The 15,072-nt window shown below is 44.1% G+C and overlaps 1 protein-coding gene across 5 annotated transcripts in view; it reads left to right on the top strand.

Annotated features, from left to right (window-relative positions):
* The window catches only part of Ttn (titin), a 262,706-nt gene that overhangs the window by 167,720 nt on the left and 79,914 nt on the right, over positions 1 to 15,072 (top strand). For all 5 annotated transcript variants that reach the window (XM_060390411.1, XM_060390412.1, XM_060390413.1 and 2 more), the window contains 33 exons: positions 31 to 128; positions 779 to 947; positions 1,040 to 1,306; positions 1,413 to 1,679; positions 1,765 to 2,043; positions 2,138 to 2,546; positions 2,641 to 2,765; positions 2,881 to 3,147; positions 3,848 to 4,117; positions 4,206 to 4,508; positions 4,606 to 4,908; positions 5,148 to 5,335; positions 5,438 to 5,552; positions 5,661 to 5,945; positions 6,049 to 6,200; positions 6,737 to 6,884; positions 7,432 to 7,609; positions 8,345 to 8,466; positions 8,559 to 8,846; positions 8,951 to 9,247; positions 9,360 to 9,546; positions 9,992 to 10,107; positions 10,197 to 10,496; positions 10,654 to 10,953; positions 11,048 to 11,153; positions 11,254 to 11,450; positions 11,533 to 11,838; positions 11,934 to 12,212; positions 12,811 to 13,110; positions 13,216 to 13,518; positions 13,638 to 14,000; positions 14,319 to 14,621; positions 14,768 to 15,067. In XM_060390411.1, the coding sequence (XP_060246394.1) occupies positions 31 to 128; positions 779 to 947; positions 1,040 to 1,306; positions 1,413 to 1,679; positions 1,765 to 2,043; positions 2,138 to 2,546; positions 2,641 to 2,765; positions 2,881 to 3,147; positions 3,848 to 4,117; positions 4,206 to 4,508; positions 4,606 to 4,908; positions 5,148 to 5,335; positions 5,438 to 5,552; positions 5,661 to 5,945; positions 6,049 to 6,200; positions 6,737 to 6,884; positions 7,432 to 7,609; positions 8,345 to 8,466; positions 8,559 to 8,846; positions 8,951 to 9,247; positions 9,360 to 9,546; positions 9,992 to 10,107; positions 10,197 to 10,496; positions 10,654 to 10,953; positions 11,048 to 11,153; positions 11,254 to 11,450; positions 11,533 to 11,838; positions 11,934 to 12,212; positions 12,811 to 13,110; positions 13,216 to 13,518; positions 13,638 to 14,000; positions 14,319 to 14,621; positions 14,768 to 15,067 (7,890 nt within the window). The remainder of the gene's footprint in view (positions 1 to 30; positions 129 to 778; positions 948 to 1,039; positions 1,307 to 1,412; positions 1,680 to 1,764; positions 2,044 to 2,137; positions 2,547 to 2,640; positions 2,766 to 2,880; positions 3,148 to 3,847; positions 4,118 to 4,205; positions 4,509 to 4,605; positions 4,909 to 5,147; positions 5,336 to 5,437; positions 5,553 to 5,660; positions 5,946 to 6,048; positions 6,201 to 6,736; positions 6,885 to 7,431; positions 7,610 to 8,344; positions 8,467 to 8,558; positions 8,847 to 8,950; positions 9,248 to 9,359; positions 9,547 to 9,991; positions 10,108 to 10,196; positions 10,497 to 10,653; positions 10,954 to 11,047; positions 11,154 to 11,253; positions 11,451 to 11,532; positions 11,839 to 11,933; positions 12,213 to 12,810; positions 13,111 to 13,215; positions 13,519 to 13,637; positions 14,001 to 14,318; positions 14,622 to 14,767; positions 15,068 to 15,072) is intronic.

Below are 15,072 nucleotides of genomic sequence, written 5' to 3' on the forward strand. Positions count from 1 at the left end.
AGAATTCCAATGCCATCCGTTCTCTTACAGCTCCTCATGTGGAATTCTTAAGACCACTCACGGACCTTCAAGTTAAAGAAAAAGAAACGGCTCGGTTTGAGTGTGAAATTTCCAAGGAAAATGCCAAGGTCTGTGGGCACATAAGTGTTATCTATGATTATCAAGTCACTTTGTTTACTTTGGGCCATAATGGAAGGAAAGAAGAAAATAGATAAGCCTTTTCTCTGACTTCTGTTTAGATTAAAGACTAGTTTAACATGAAAGATGAACTTGATTTAATTGTCTCCGTGGTGCCACTCAATTACTCTCACATGAAATACCCTGGACTTATAAAATATTTATTATTTTGAGCCATATGGAAATACTGTTTTCTTAGATCAAAAAAATTACATAGCAGTAATTCCATGTCTCAACTAAGTATTTCATGAACTATTAATATTGCCAAACAGACTTTCAGCCTGTTTCTACAACAGTGGAGCTGGTTTGTGTGATATCTAAGGCTTCATAAGAATCAAAACTTGCACAATCCCATTTTTTCATAAATGCTAATATCATAGCAGGTCAACAGTACTTAGTAACTTTGTTCTTGTTTTCTTAGTTTTAATTATGTTTTCTGTCTTTATACATACCATAATATTTATGGTACTCTTTTATATATACTATCTTGTCTTATGGTTGATTTTTAAAAGAACCCTCAGGGTCCTACTTCATGTTAGGGATGCCATGTGAAGGACCAACATGGAAACTTACTTTAAAAATTATTTGTCTTAAAATATAGGTTCAGTGGTTTAAAGATGGTGCTGAAATTAAGAAGGGCAAAAAGTACGATATCATTTCTAAGGGAGCAGTACGCATTCTTGTCGTCAACAAATGTCTGCTGAATGATGAAGCAGAATATTCCTGTGAAGTGAGGACAGCGCGAACTTCCGGCATGCTGACAGTCCTAGGTGAGCATCAAGACTTTCTTCACCTAAGTGCATGTAGGGTCAGGAAAACCAACTTCTGGTTTTACCGACTTCGTCTGCATTCTTTTCTGCAGAGGAAGAGGCTGTCTTCACAAAAAATCTTGCCAACCTTGAAGTGAGTGAAGGAGACACCATCAAACTGGTATGCGAAGTCTCCAAGCCTGGGGCAGAAGTGATTTGGTACAAAGGGGACGAGGAGATCATTGAAACAGGAAGATTTGAGATACTTACTGATGGAAGGAAGAGAATCCTGGTCATTCAGAACGCGCAGCTCGAGGATGCTGGCAGCTACAACTGCCGACTCCCCAGTTCTCGAACGGACAGCAAAGTCAAAGTTCATGGTAAGAAAATCTCCGCGAAGGGTATTTTATTTCTTGTCACTCATTCTTGCCATACTTAGGGTAGGAATGCCTGTGTTTTCCATGTCTTCCAACTTCGTCTTTCCAGAACTTGCTGCTGAATTCATCTCAAAGCCACAGAACCTTGAAATTCTTGAAGGAGAAAAGGCTGAGTTTGTCTGCACCATCTCAAAGGAGAGCTTCGAAGTTCAGTGGAAGAGAGACGATCAGACGCTGGAATCCGGAGATAAATATGACGTCATCGCTGATGGCAAAAAGAGAGTCCTGGTTGTGAAGGATGCCACACTACAAGACATGGGCACTTACGTGGTCATGGTTGGGGCTGCCAGAGCTGCGGCTCACCTGACAGTCATTGGTAAGTGTGTCGTTGCTTCAGTGGATTGGTGTGTTTGTACTTTTGGTCCTTCATCATCCTACAAAGTCTTATTGATCCTCTGCAGAGAAACTCAAGATCATAGTTCCTCTTAAGGACACCAAGGTAAAAGAACAACAAGAAGTTGTCTTCAACTGCGAAGTCAATACTGAAGGTGCCAAAGCCAAGTGGTTCAGAAATGACGAAGCCATATTTGACAGTTCCAAGTATATCATTCTCCAAAAAGACCTGGTTTACACCCTCAGAATCAGAGATGCGCGGTTAGATGACCAAGCCAACTACAGCGTGTCTTTGACCAACCACAGAGGTGAAAATGTTAAAAGTGCAGCCAATCTAATAGTAGAAGGTACGTGATTTGAATGGTACTAGAGAATTTTTTTCCCAGCAATTTGTATTATGCAAACGACTAAATTCAGCATCCTTGTTCTCTATTACCACAGAGGAAGATCTTAGGATTATTGAACCCCTGAAAGATATTGAAACAATGGAGAAGAAATCGGTCACATTCTGGTGCAAGGTGAATCGTCTCAATGTGACACTGAAGTGGACCAAAAATGGAGAAGAAGTGGCTTTCGACAACCGTGTATCATACCGAATTGACAAGTACAAGCACTCTCTAATCATCAAGGACTGCGGCTTTCCAGACGAAGGCGAATACATTGTCACTGCCGGACAGGACCAGTCTGTGGCGGAGCTGCTCATCATAGAAGCCCCGACAGAGTTCGTGGAGCACCTGGAAGACCAGACGGTCACAGAGTTTGACGACGCTGTCTTCTCCTGCCAGCTTTCCAGAGAGAAAGCAAACGTGAAATGGTACAGAAACGGAAGAGAAATCAAGGAAGGCAAAAAGTATGTAAAAGGCGTCTGCTGTTCCATGTGCGGTTTGACACTCGAGTCTAGTGCGCGTGCTGCAGGCTAACTACTCGTTCATTCTCCTCTTTAGGTACAAATTTGAAAAAGACGGGAGCATACACAGGCTCATCATCAAAGACTGCAGGCTGGAGGATGAGTGTGAATACGCTTGTGGTGTAGAGGACAGGAAGTCCCGGGCGAGGCTGTTTGTAGAAGGTGTGTACTGCTTGCAAGAATAATTCTAGCTGAAATGACTTTTTTTTTTTTTTTTTTTTACTTTGCTGATGAAAATACAAGCATGTCTGTGTTTATTTTTATGTTTTCTTTCCAGAAATCCCTGTTGAGATTATCAGGCCTCCTCAAGACATTCTGGAAGCACCTGGAGCAGATGTTATCTTTTTGGCTGAGCTCAACAAAGATAAAGTGGAGGTCCAATGGCTGAGAAATAACATGATTGTTGTCCAGGGTGACAAGCACCAGATGATGAGTGAAGGGAAGATTCACAGACTACAGATTTGTGATATTAAGCCACGCGACCAGGGTGAATACAGATTTATTGCCAAAGATAAAGAAGCCAGGGCTAAACTTGAATTAGCCGGTAAGTCACTTCCTTTTGCTTCGAGTGTCCTCACGATACCACAGATCTGACAGAGATCTCAGATTTTACAGTCATAGCAAAGTACTCCTTGTGAAAGCCCATGGTTTGAGTTCCTTTTCTCGTGTTAGCCGTGTGCTTTCTCCTGCTACAAAGAGGAAGTTGACAGCATTCATCTGTACATCCCTGGCACATGGCAGCTGCTCACGCATCCAGAGAGCTGACAACACCCCCTTGCTACTGCTGTGCACCTCCTGTGAACTCTTTAGATAGCTTCTCACCCTGGCCCGACACACCTGCACAGGCTGCTCTGAAAGCCCACTGGTGTTTCTTGTATATGAGAAAAGCTGGCGGATTTATCCTGAACTAAGTGTGCCATACTGTATCCAAAACATATTTTATGAAAATAGTTTCAACAACAGAAGCAAAACCTGTTTCACTGTATCCTAGGTCCTCTGTTCTTATTTCTATAATTAGGAGTTATAGAATGAAGACGGGGTGTTACTGATTGTATGCCATCTTCAACCTTCTCTTTCTAAAGGCGGATAGTTTGGAGTCGGGTGAAATTATCATAACGCTTACAATAGTATTCACCGAGGCTATGATGATGTTTGTTAGCAAATACATCGTTTTAAAAGAACAGTGCCATGGTATGACTACAGTGTGTAATTTAGACGTGTGCACGTTTTCTCCTTCTCGCCAGCTGCACCTAAAATCAAGACGGCTGACCAAGATCTGGTGGTCGACGCTGGCCAGCCTCTGACCATGGTGGTGCCCTATGATGCCTACCCCAAAGCAGAGGCTGAGTGGTTTAAGGAGAACGAACCTCTGTCCACAAAAACTGTTGATACCACAGCCGAGCAGACCTCATTCAGAATCGTAGAAGCCAAGAAAGAAGACAAGGGGAGGTATAAGATCGTGCTTCAGAACAAGCACGGGAAAGCAGAAGGCTTCATCAACTTACAAGTTATCGGTAAGCCGCCAAATCACTCCAACGAGACTGGCCCAGCCCAGCGCAAAGGCATTGCATCACTAAAAAGTCTGTGACCTGTAAATTGCAGATGTTCCCGGGCCGGTTCGGAACTTGGAAGTGACGGAAACATTCGACGGTGAGGTCGGCCTCGCTTGGGAAGAGCCGTTAACGGATGGTGGAAGCAAAATCATAGGTTACGTCGTCGAAAGGCGTGACATCAAGAGGAAGACCTGGGTTCTGGTCACCGACCGAGCAGACAGCTGTGAGTTCACGGTCACTGGCCTACAGAAAGGGGGAGTGGAGTACCTGTTCCGTGTGAGCGCACGCAACAGAGTTGGCACTGGAGAACCAGTGGAAACCGACAGTCCTGTGGAAGCCAGGAGTAAATACGGTAAGAAGCGTGTACGTCAGCTGCCAACCAGCTTAGCTCTGTGTTTATCCCCATCACACCGCAATCTCACGTGCGCTTCTTCTGTGGTGACGTCCAGATGTCCCGGGCCCGCCTCTGAATGTAGCCATCACGGATGTGAATCGGTTTGGTGTCTCACTGACTTGGGAGCCGCCAGAGTATGACGGAGGTGCCGAAGTCACAAACTATGTGATTGAACTGAGGGACAAGACTTCCATCAGGTGGGACACCGCCATGACCGTGAGAGCTGAGGACCTGTCGGCCACTGTCACTGATGTGGTGGAAGGACAGGAGTACAGTTTCCGTGTCAGAGCCCAGAACCGAATCGGAGTCGGGAAACCCAGTGCGGCCACACCCTTCGTCAAAGTGGCTGATCCAATCGGTACGTTCATTTAACAACGAAAATGACATAAACGTCACATTCAACCAATGAACCGAATCTATTGATTCAAGTAATTCTAATTTAATAAAAGATAGAGCATCAAAACATAAAAACTTAGAACAAAACTGTAAACACCAAGGCTGTGCCCACATGGCCCACAAATTTGTTCTGATGAGGCTGCGATTATCACTCCACGTCTTAATAAAATTGTACTGTCCCAAATCTTTGTGCCATTCTAGAGAGACCAAGTCCTCCTGTGAACCTGAGTGCCTCAGATCAGACACAATCATCCGTTCAGCTCACGTGGGAGCCCCCGCTGAAAGACGGAGGCAGCCCCATATTGGGCTATATAATTGAAAGATGCGAGGAAGGAAAAGATAATTGGATTCGCTGCAATATGAAACCTGTGCCTGAGCTGACTTACAAGGTGAGGAGTTTGCTGGTAAAAACTGTCATGTACGTGTGTATGTATGTAGATTTGTAGATTTAAGTGGATATGCTGTTAACAAATATGACCTTGTAATTTTAGGTCACTGGATTGAAGAAAGGAAACAAATATTTATATCGAGTGTCTGCAGAAAATGCAGCTGGTGTTTCAGACCCGTCTGAGATCCTTGGTCCTCTCACTGCTGATGATGCCTTTGGTAAACAGATACTTCACTTCTTAGATTAGGGAATAGCATAGACCTTCTCGGGTATACCAGGGGCTTGAATATAATGCTTGAAATTCACTGCTTTTTCTTTCTTGGCAGTTGAACCAACAATGGATTTAAGTGCATTTAAAGATGGTCTGGAAGTCATAGTCCCCAATCCCATCAAGATCCTGGTTCCAAGCACAGGCTATCCAAGACCGAAAGCAACCTGGACATTTGGAGATCAAGTACTTGAAGAGGGGGAGCGTGTGAAAATTAAGACCATATCAGCCTACGCCGAACTTGTCATTTCTCCAAGTGAACGGACTGACAAGGGCATTTACACCCTCACATTAGAAAACCCTGTGAAGTCGATTTCTGGAGAAATTGATGTCAACGTAATCGGTAAGGAATTAAGTTCTTGCTCTCTAATGTGGCCTGGCTGTATCAACACCTGGACTCATAGGCTCAGGTCATGTCAACTTTCACTGCCCTTTTTTTTTATTAGCTCCCCCAAGTGCACCCAAAGAGCTGAAATACAGTGACGTAACGAAGGATTCCGTACATTTGACTTGGGAACCTCCAGACGATGATGGAGGAAGTCCACTAACCGGATATGTTGTTGAGAAGAGAGATATGAGCCGGAAAACATGGACTAAAGTGAGTGCCACATTGCAAGGCAGCCATTTTAGAAAGAGTGGAGTTGATCCCAGGAGGCAGTTGGGAGGCCGTACAGATGGACTGCGTGCCACACCTTATTTTACCCTTGTCTCATGAAAGAGTATCCCAAACCTTTTAGTTAATTAATTCTAATGCTTCATTGGGTAATTTATCCAGGCTTTGGCTTAATTGTCCCTTTTTTTTTTTTCTAGTTAGACTTATTTAACACATAAAAGAAAGCTTACCTACATACTTTTATCTAATGAGTACCCAAAATGCACGTGTTGAGCTGTAAGCCATTTCAAAGGAACTATGTGTTTTTGTTTTTTTGTTTTTTTCATTGTGCTGGATTCACCTTAGTTGGCCTGATCTGCCATTGTTTTCGCCATTTATGCTGGTTATTATTAAACATACACACACACATACACACACACACACATATAATTCTCCCAAACTTAAAAATAAAAAAAAAATAAAACATGTTTTGACTTGAGGAAGTACTTGGAAAAAGTCAATGAACTATTTCTTTATCCCAGGTCATGGACTTTGTGACTGATCTAGAATTCACAGTTCCTGATCTCGTCCAAGGAAAGGAATATCTGTTCAAAGTCTGTGCTCGGAACAAGTGTGGCCCTGGTGCTCCTGCGTATATTGATGAGCCCGTGAATATGTCCGCACCTGCAAGTAAGTGCGTGCCCTGTGGGCTTGTGCCTGTTCTGCGCTCTGCCTTCTTGACTCCAGACCCAGAGCAGAAGCCTGGGGAAAGCACTGGTTGATAGCTTGGAGGTAGCTGGAGAGCAGCCTGTTAGGAGACCCCGTGTGGTAGGGGCTCCCTTTCAGATGAGGCACAGACCACACCCAAACTCCTGTTTCCATGGGGAGGCCCGTTTTTAAGCAGGGAAGAAAAGTTACACTGGCTGCTTTCTGACTCAGGCAGAAAAGCGAATGGCCTTGCGAGGTGTCACTTTTAAGAAGAGAAAAGGGAGGGGGAGGTCTGAAGATGTGTTGGTGTATTTTGAATGGGCATGTTAATTTGGTGAACAAAGGGGGCTTTTGATTGCTGGGCTGCCATACTTTGGGAGTCAGCCTCAGAGGAAATAGACCTTGGAGGCTAGCTTTAGGAATGTAATCTAAGGGCCAGGCCTGCCAGGGCCACAAAAAACCACATTCAAGCTGACCCGAGTCTCTTCACAGCCTTTCTAAAATTACCTCCCTCTTGTAAATATTATAGCGGTACCTGACCCACCGGAGAATGTTAAATGGAGAGATAGGACTGCCCAGAGCATCTTCCTAACATGGGATCCTCCTAAAAATGATGGTGGCTCACGCATCAAAGGATACATAGTTGAAAAATGCCCCCGTGGTTCTGATCGATGGGTTGCCTGTGGAGAGCCTGTTGCAGATACAAAGTGAGTCTTTGTTTTTGCTTTTTTAATTGGACACATGACTAATTCTGCTTTAGTAGGTGAACCTGGGCAATGTTAAATGTTCATTTTCTCCACCAGGAATTCCCTTAGTAAAGCTGTGTGGTTTTATAAAGTTCAGCTGAGCATAGCCCTATTCAAGTCTTTCATTAGTTATGATAATGGAGAGTCCAGTAGGGAGTCAAGCACAGCTTGGCCCTGGAAGCCCGACTGGGCAAACACAGGAATGAAGACCTGGAAAACACAACAACTATGCACAGAAAGGCTGTGATGCAGTGAGGTTGCCCTCCGTAATGGAGGGCACCTACTACGCACCTACAGCATAAAGCGGAGGGGTTGGGTGTCTCGGTGGGAGGGCTCGGGGGGAAGAAGCTGGGGCTGATAGTTAAGTATGCACTAGTCTTCCCTAAAGGTCAGTCTTTGTCAACACTGGCACTTAGGCCAAGGAAGGCTTGGCCATTTCCACAGGTCTGAGGACATAGTTGTGCTCATGTCAACAACACAATTCATCAGGACTTCATCCGTTCCTGACCCTGTCAGTGCTCCATCCACACCCCAAGTACTGATCCTTAATTTAAAAGCCAGTGCTTTATTAGTGGAGTGAATTTTAGAAAAATAACTATACTGTACGTGATGTATCTTTACACACATAATACATATGTATTACACAAGTGTAATAGATGTCTATGTGACAGTAAAGCTCCTGGTTTTTCCTGACAGAATGGAGGTGACAGGTCTTGAGGAAGGCAAATGGTATGCCTACCGTGTGAAGGCCTTGAACAGGCAAGGTGCCAGCAAGCCAAGCAAACCCACCGAAGAAATCCAGGCGGTGGACACACAGGGTATTTATTTTACCTTCCCTTCTTCTCTTGTTGGTCAGCCTCTGGCCTTGTCGTCAAACCTGCTAACGCATAAATAATCTTGTCTACTTCAGAGGCTCCTGAGATCTTCCTGGATGTGAAGCTCCTTGCAGGTCTCACTGTAAAAGCCGGAACAAAGATTGAACTTCCTGCCACCGTGACTGGGAAACCCGAACCTAAAGTCACCTGGACGAAAGCCGACACCATTCTGAAGCCAGACCAGAGAATCACCATTGAAAACATTCCTAAGAAATCCACCGTGACAATCACGGACAGCAAGAGGAGCGACACGGGCACATATATCGTAGAAGCCGCGAACGTGTGCGGCCGGGTCACCGCGGTGGTAGAAGTGAATGTCCTGGGTAAGGAGACTCTTGTCTTCACAGCCCACTGTGGCTGCTCTCTTCAACAAAACACAGTTTAAAATATGGTTGGTTTGTTCGTTTTCACCCACTACCACCCACAGATAAACCCGGACCGCCAGCTGCCTTTGACATCACAGATATAACCAACGAGTCATGTCTTCTGACGTGGAACCCACCGAGAGATGACGGTGGGTCAAAGGTCACAAACTACGTGGTGGAGAGGAGAGCCACAGACAGCGATGTGTGGCATAAGCTCTCATCGACCGTTAAGGACACAAACTTCAAGGCCACCAAGTTAACGCCCAACAAGGAGTACGTTTTCCGCGTGGCTGCAGAAAACATGTATGGCGTTGGTGAACCCGTCCAAGCCGCTCCAATAGTAGCCAAGTATCAGTTTGGTAAGATTCTTAATCTGCTACCTGATAAAAACAAAAAGGATGCTGATGCCAGCTTGCATGTAGGTGTCGGGTACAGAACCCGTGACTTGATGTATCCTTATCCTGTCTACAGATCCACCTGGACCTCCAACTCGCCTCGAACCTTCCGACATCACTAAAGATGCTGTGACACTCACCTGGTGTGAGCCAGACGATGATGGGGGCAGCCCCATCACCGGGTACTGGGTTGAAAGGTTAGATCCTGACACGGATAAATGGGTTCGATGCAATAAGATGCCAGTGAAGGACACAACATACAGGTAAGCCCCTCCCGCCCCTGACATCTCCATCATGTTTTACAAACTCGGTTGTTTGCATTCTAGTATTCCTTTTGATAATGTGTGGTTACACATGAAAAAGTTTTAGTCACTTTTACTTTTATTGCCTATTGTCATGTAAGTTTTAAATGACATGAATCCCATCCAGTGGCACATATCTGTTACCTATAAAATGTTAACTTTCTAGGAGTTTCGAAGTGCTTTGTCTTCCAATGCATTATAGTAACTGACAATTATAGATATAATTAGAGCAATATATTTGGTCTGCTATCAAGAATTGTGACATTTAAAAACCAATTTTAAATTTATGTTAGATTCTTAGTTAAATTTACAGATTGACTCTCACTGTTTAAATAAACTTGCCTCTTCTATGTATAGTACATAGGTTACTGCTTCTCACCATGGTGTTCCCTTGTCCCTGTTTCAGAGTGAAAGGCCTCACCAATAAGAAAAAGTACAGATTCCGTGTGCTGGCTGAGAATTTGGCAGGACCGGGAAAGCCAAGTAGATCAACTGAACCAATCTTAATAAAGGACCCCATAGGTACTGTTCATATGATTTTTCCATGGTTACTTTGAGGCATGTATTAACCTCCTTTGAGCAAAACAAATAATGATGTCATTGGCTCGCAGATCCTCCATGGCCCCCTGGAAAACCGACTGTAAAGGATATAGGCAAAACATCACTAGTACTGAACTGGACCAAGCCAGAGCATGACGGAGGGGCAAAGATTGAGTCTTATGTCATTGAGATGCTAAAGACTGGAACAGACGACTGGGTCAGAGTGGCTGAGGGGGTCCCGACCACGGAGCACTTGCTCACCGGGCTGATGGAGGGACAGGAGTACTCATTCCGAGTGCGAGCTGTGAACAAGGCTGGAGAGAGCGAGCCCAGTGAACCCAGCGACCCTGTGCTTTGCCGGGAGAAACTATGTAAGTCATTCTCATGCTCTATCTGGAAACTATGACCTAAGGGAAAAATCTAAATCCTGCTACTCATTATTTTGACCTTTGCCTCATTGTTTCATTGTAACTATGAGAGCATTTGGCGAAGACTGAAATTGGAAATGTTTCCTTTTTATTTTCGCAGATCCCCCGTCACCACCTCGCTGGCTCGAAGTAATTAATATCACAAAAAATACAGCTGACCTGAAATGGACGGTTCCCGAGAAAGATGGAGGGTCACCCATCACCAACTACATTGTGGAAAAGAGGGATGTGAGGCGGAAAGGCTGGCAAACGGTGGACACCACGGTCAAGGACACCAAGTGCACAGTAACCCCCCTGACAGAGGGCTCGCTGTATGTGTTCCGAGTTGCCGCAGAAAATGCCATAGGACAAAGTGACTACACTGAAATTGGCGACTCCGTCCTGGCCAAAGACACCTTCAGTACGCTCTATTACCTGGCCTTTGCAACAGCATTTACAGTACCTTGTTAATTTTCCCCTCAGGCTTTTCTAATCGTTGATTATTTTGCTTTCAGCCACCCCTGGACCACCCTATGCCCTGACAGTGGTTGATGTGACAAAGCGACACGTTGACCTAAAGTGGGAGCCACCTAAAAATGATGGTGGAAGACCCATACAGAGGTAGGACTCTATGATCATTTTTTAAAAAGTCAAACGTGACTACACATTAGTAACATTTGTTTTTCTCAATGCTAAATGGAATGCTCTATTCTTCCAACAGATACATCATTGAGAAGAAGGAAAAACTAGGCACCCGTTGGGTAAAAGCTGGAAAGACCTCAGGCCCTGACTGTAACTTCAGGGTAACTGATGTCATTGAAGGAACAGAAGTCCAGTTTCAAGTTCGGGCCGAAAATGAAGCAGGGGTTGGTCACCCAAGTGAGCCCACAGAAATTCTGTCAATTGAAGATCCAACAAGTAAGTCGTGCTGCTCAGTCAAAGGAAATTGTCTAGGGCCTCATGATAAGGCTGTGATGTAAATGCTTTCCTGTCTTCCCAGGTCCTCCCTCACCTCCTCTTGATCTGCATGTGACTGATGCTGGGAGAAAACACATTGCCATTGCTTGGAAACCTCCAGAGAAAACTGGCGGCAGCCCTATCATAGGCTACCATGTTGAAATGTGTCCAGTAGGCACTGAGAAATGGATGCGAGTTAATTCTCGCCCAATTAAAGATTTGAAGTTCAAAGTTGAAGAGGGGGTTGTTCCAGACAAAGAATATGTTCTGAGAGTGAGAGCCGTCAATGCTGTTGGTGTCAGTGAGCCATCTGAAATCTCTGAAAATGTGGTTGCCAAAGACCCAGACTGTAAGAATTCAGTGTCTTTTACAGTTAGTAAGATGCACTTTCTTCCTGACCATTGCATTTTGACCTATCTCCTCCTCTCTCTTGGTGTTTTGTAGGCAAGCCAACAATTGATCTAGAGACTCATGACATTGTTGTTATCGAAGGTGAAAAGCTAAGCATTCCTGTGCCCTTCAGAGCTGTCCCAGTTCCAACCGTGAGCTGGCATAAAGACGGCAAAGAAGTTAAAGCAAGTGACAGGTTAACAATGAAGAATGACCACATCTCTGCACACCTTGAGGTTCCCAAGAGTGTCCATGCTGATGCTGGTGTTTACACCATCACCCTGGAGAACAAGCTCGGCTCAGCAACTGCATCCATCAACGTCAAAGTCATAGGTAACAATCCTCTAATGACACCCCAGACATTCTCCCTATGTTCCCGAAATCCTAAGAGCTGACTTTGTGATGGTCCATACAAATGCCTGCAAGACTGGCATTTGTAAACTGAACACTCCCTCAGGTTACTTATTTCCACTTGAAAAAGTAAAGTAATCATGAAGGGGTTAAACAGATAATTAAACTCTGAATAGATTAATTTACTTATTTTATTATTTGCATATAAAATACTCATTTAAATAAAATATCTAGCACACCTAAAGATATTTCAGGGATCAAAATTTCTTTCTGAATTGTATAAATTAAGTTTTCCATAGTCTTCTCCTTTAGGAATAGTAAGGTGTGTTTTGTTTTGTTTTTTCCTGATAGTAGTTGGCAATTAATGGGGCAATTTTGCTTAACACAAACTCGAAGGCTGATGTTCCTGATAACTATGAGGGACAAGGAAGCTAATTTAAATGCCTTGTGTTCAGAGAGATGGTAGCAGAGAGAAGATCACCTTACCGAAAATGTGTCTGCATCAGATTAGATAAAGTTCACTATTAAAGTGCTAATTTTTCAAGCATAGGATAGTAATTATCAATTTTATCTGTAACAGGTCTGCCTGGTCCGTGCAAAGATATTAAAGCAAGTGAAATCACCAAGAGTTCCTGTAAGTTAACATGGGAGCCTCCAGAATATGATGGTGGGAGCCCAATCCTTCATTATGTCCTGGAGCGTAGAGAAGCCGGCAGGAGGACATACATACCAGTCATGTCTGGCGAGAACAAACTGGCCTGGACCGTAAAGGATCTCATACCAAACGGCGAATACTTCTTCCGAGTGAAAGCAGTCAACAAGATTGGCGGAGGCGAATATATTGAGCTCAAGAATCCCGTCATTGCTCAAGACCCTAAGCGTGAGTTGGGACATAGACATCCGATGGTTCAGAAATGAGCTGTTGTGTTTGCTCTCAGTAAGGTGTCTTCCCCAGCAGTAACAGCTAGCTCTCTTTCTTCACCAGAACCACCTGATCCACCTGTCGATGTTGAGGTTCATAATCCTACAGCCAAGGCCATGACTATCACCTGGAAACCGCCCTTGTACGATGGAGGGAGCAAGATCATGGGTTACATCATAGAGAAGCTTGTTAAGGGTGAGGATAGATGGAAGAGATGCAACGAGCACCTGGTGCCTGTCCTGACCTACACAGCAAAAGGACTCGAGGAGGGAAAAGAGTACCAATTCCGTGTGCGAGCAGAGAACGCTGCGGGTATAGGCGAACCTTCTCGGGCCACTCCCCCAGCCAAAGCTGTAGATCCTGTTGGTACGTTTAATTGATTGGGAGTGCTACTTTCTCTTTGTAAAATAGATGAGGTTCACGGTTTGAATTAAAAATTAGAACAACTTTAAGTTAAAGACAATTCTGGCTTTCCATTATTACAGATGCCCCAAAAGTCATCCTCAGGACAAGCCTGGAAGTAAAGCGGGGTGATGAAATAGCACTTGATGCAACCATTTCCGGCTCACCTTACCCAACAATCACATGGATAAAAGATGACAATGTCATAATACCAGAGGAAATTAAGAAGCGAGCAGCACCTCCTGTTAGGAGGAAGAAGGGAGAAGCTGAAGAAGAGGAGCCGTTTTTCCTGCCTCTGACAGAGCGGTTGAGCATCAACAATAGCAAACAAGGAGAATCTCAGCTGCGTGTCCGGGATTCTCTGCGGCCCGACCACGGCCAGTACATGATCAAAGTTGAGAATGACCATGGTGTTGCAAAAGCACCTTGCACTGTCAGTGTGTTAGGTAAGCAGTTGAAACTAAACTTCCCAACAGAGAAAGAAAATCTATGTAAGAGTATTAGCAAAACATAAAAGTGAGGAGTTTGGGAACCCGTTAAAGGAAATGGCTTTAGCACATAGTTCACAGTTACATTTTTACCATCTAAGCAGACACTACTAAAAAGAAATCAAATGACCTTGTTATTTGTTAACTAATGTAATACAAAGATAGAAAGATACGGAAAAACTAGAAGTTGTATCAAAAACCATACTAACATTTACATTTTTCATAGCCACCAGTTCTATACAAAATTTTAATCACTGTTCTCCTTCAAAATACTAGACACACCAGGACCGCCAATCAACTTTGTATTTGAGGATATCAGGAAGAACTCTGTCCTCTGTAAATGGGAACCGCCCCTGGATGATGGTGGCAGTGAAATCATTAACTATACCTTGGAAAAGAAAGACAAGACCAAACCAGACTCAGAATGGATTGTTATCACTGCAACACTCAGAAACTGCAAATATTCAGTAACAAAACTGATCGAAGGGAAAGAGTACCTTTTCCGTGTGAGAGCTGAAAATAGGTTTGGACCTGGACCACCATGTGTCTCAAAGCCGCTTTTAGCCAAAGATCCATTTGGTAAGGTTCCTTTAGCGTCATGAATTGGCCTTTTCACCATATGTTTTCATGTACAATGTTATCATAATTTTTCATGATTTTGCAAAATTGATTTTATGTCTTATTATGGATTCAAATATGGGTTGTTACTTTTACTTTTTTATCAGAACCACCTGATGCCCCAGATAAACCCATTGTGGAAGATGTCACCAGCAACAGTATGCTGGTAACATGGAATGAGCCAAAAGATAACGGTAGCCCCATCTTGGGCTACTGGCTTGAAAAACGGGAGGTCAATAGCACCCACTGGTCCCGTGTCAACAAAACCCTTCTCAGTTCTTTGAAAACCAAGGTAGATGGCTTATTAGAAGGACTCACCTATGTCTTCCGAGTCTGTGCTGAAAACGCTGCGGGACCCGGAAAGTTCAGCCCACCATCAGATCCTAAAACAGCTCGCGACCCAATCTGTAAG

Source organism: Meriones unguiculatus, chromosome 8 (genome assembly GCF_030254825.1).
Source record: "Meriones unguiculatus strain TT.TT164.6M chromosome 8, Bangor_MerUng_6.1, whole genome shotgun sequence".
NCBI classification, from domain to species: Eukaryota; Metazoa; Chordata; class Mammalia; order Rodentia; family Muridae; genus Meriones; species Meriones unguiculatus.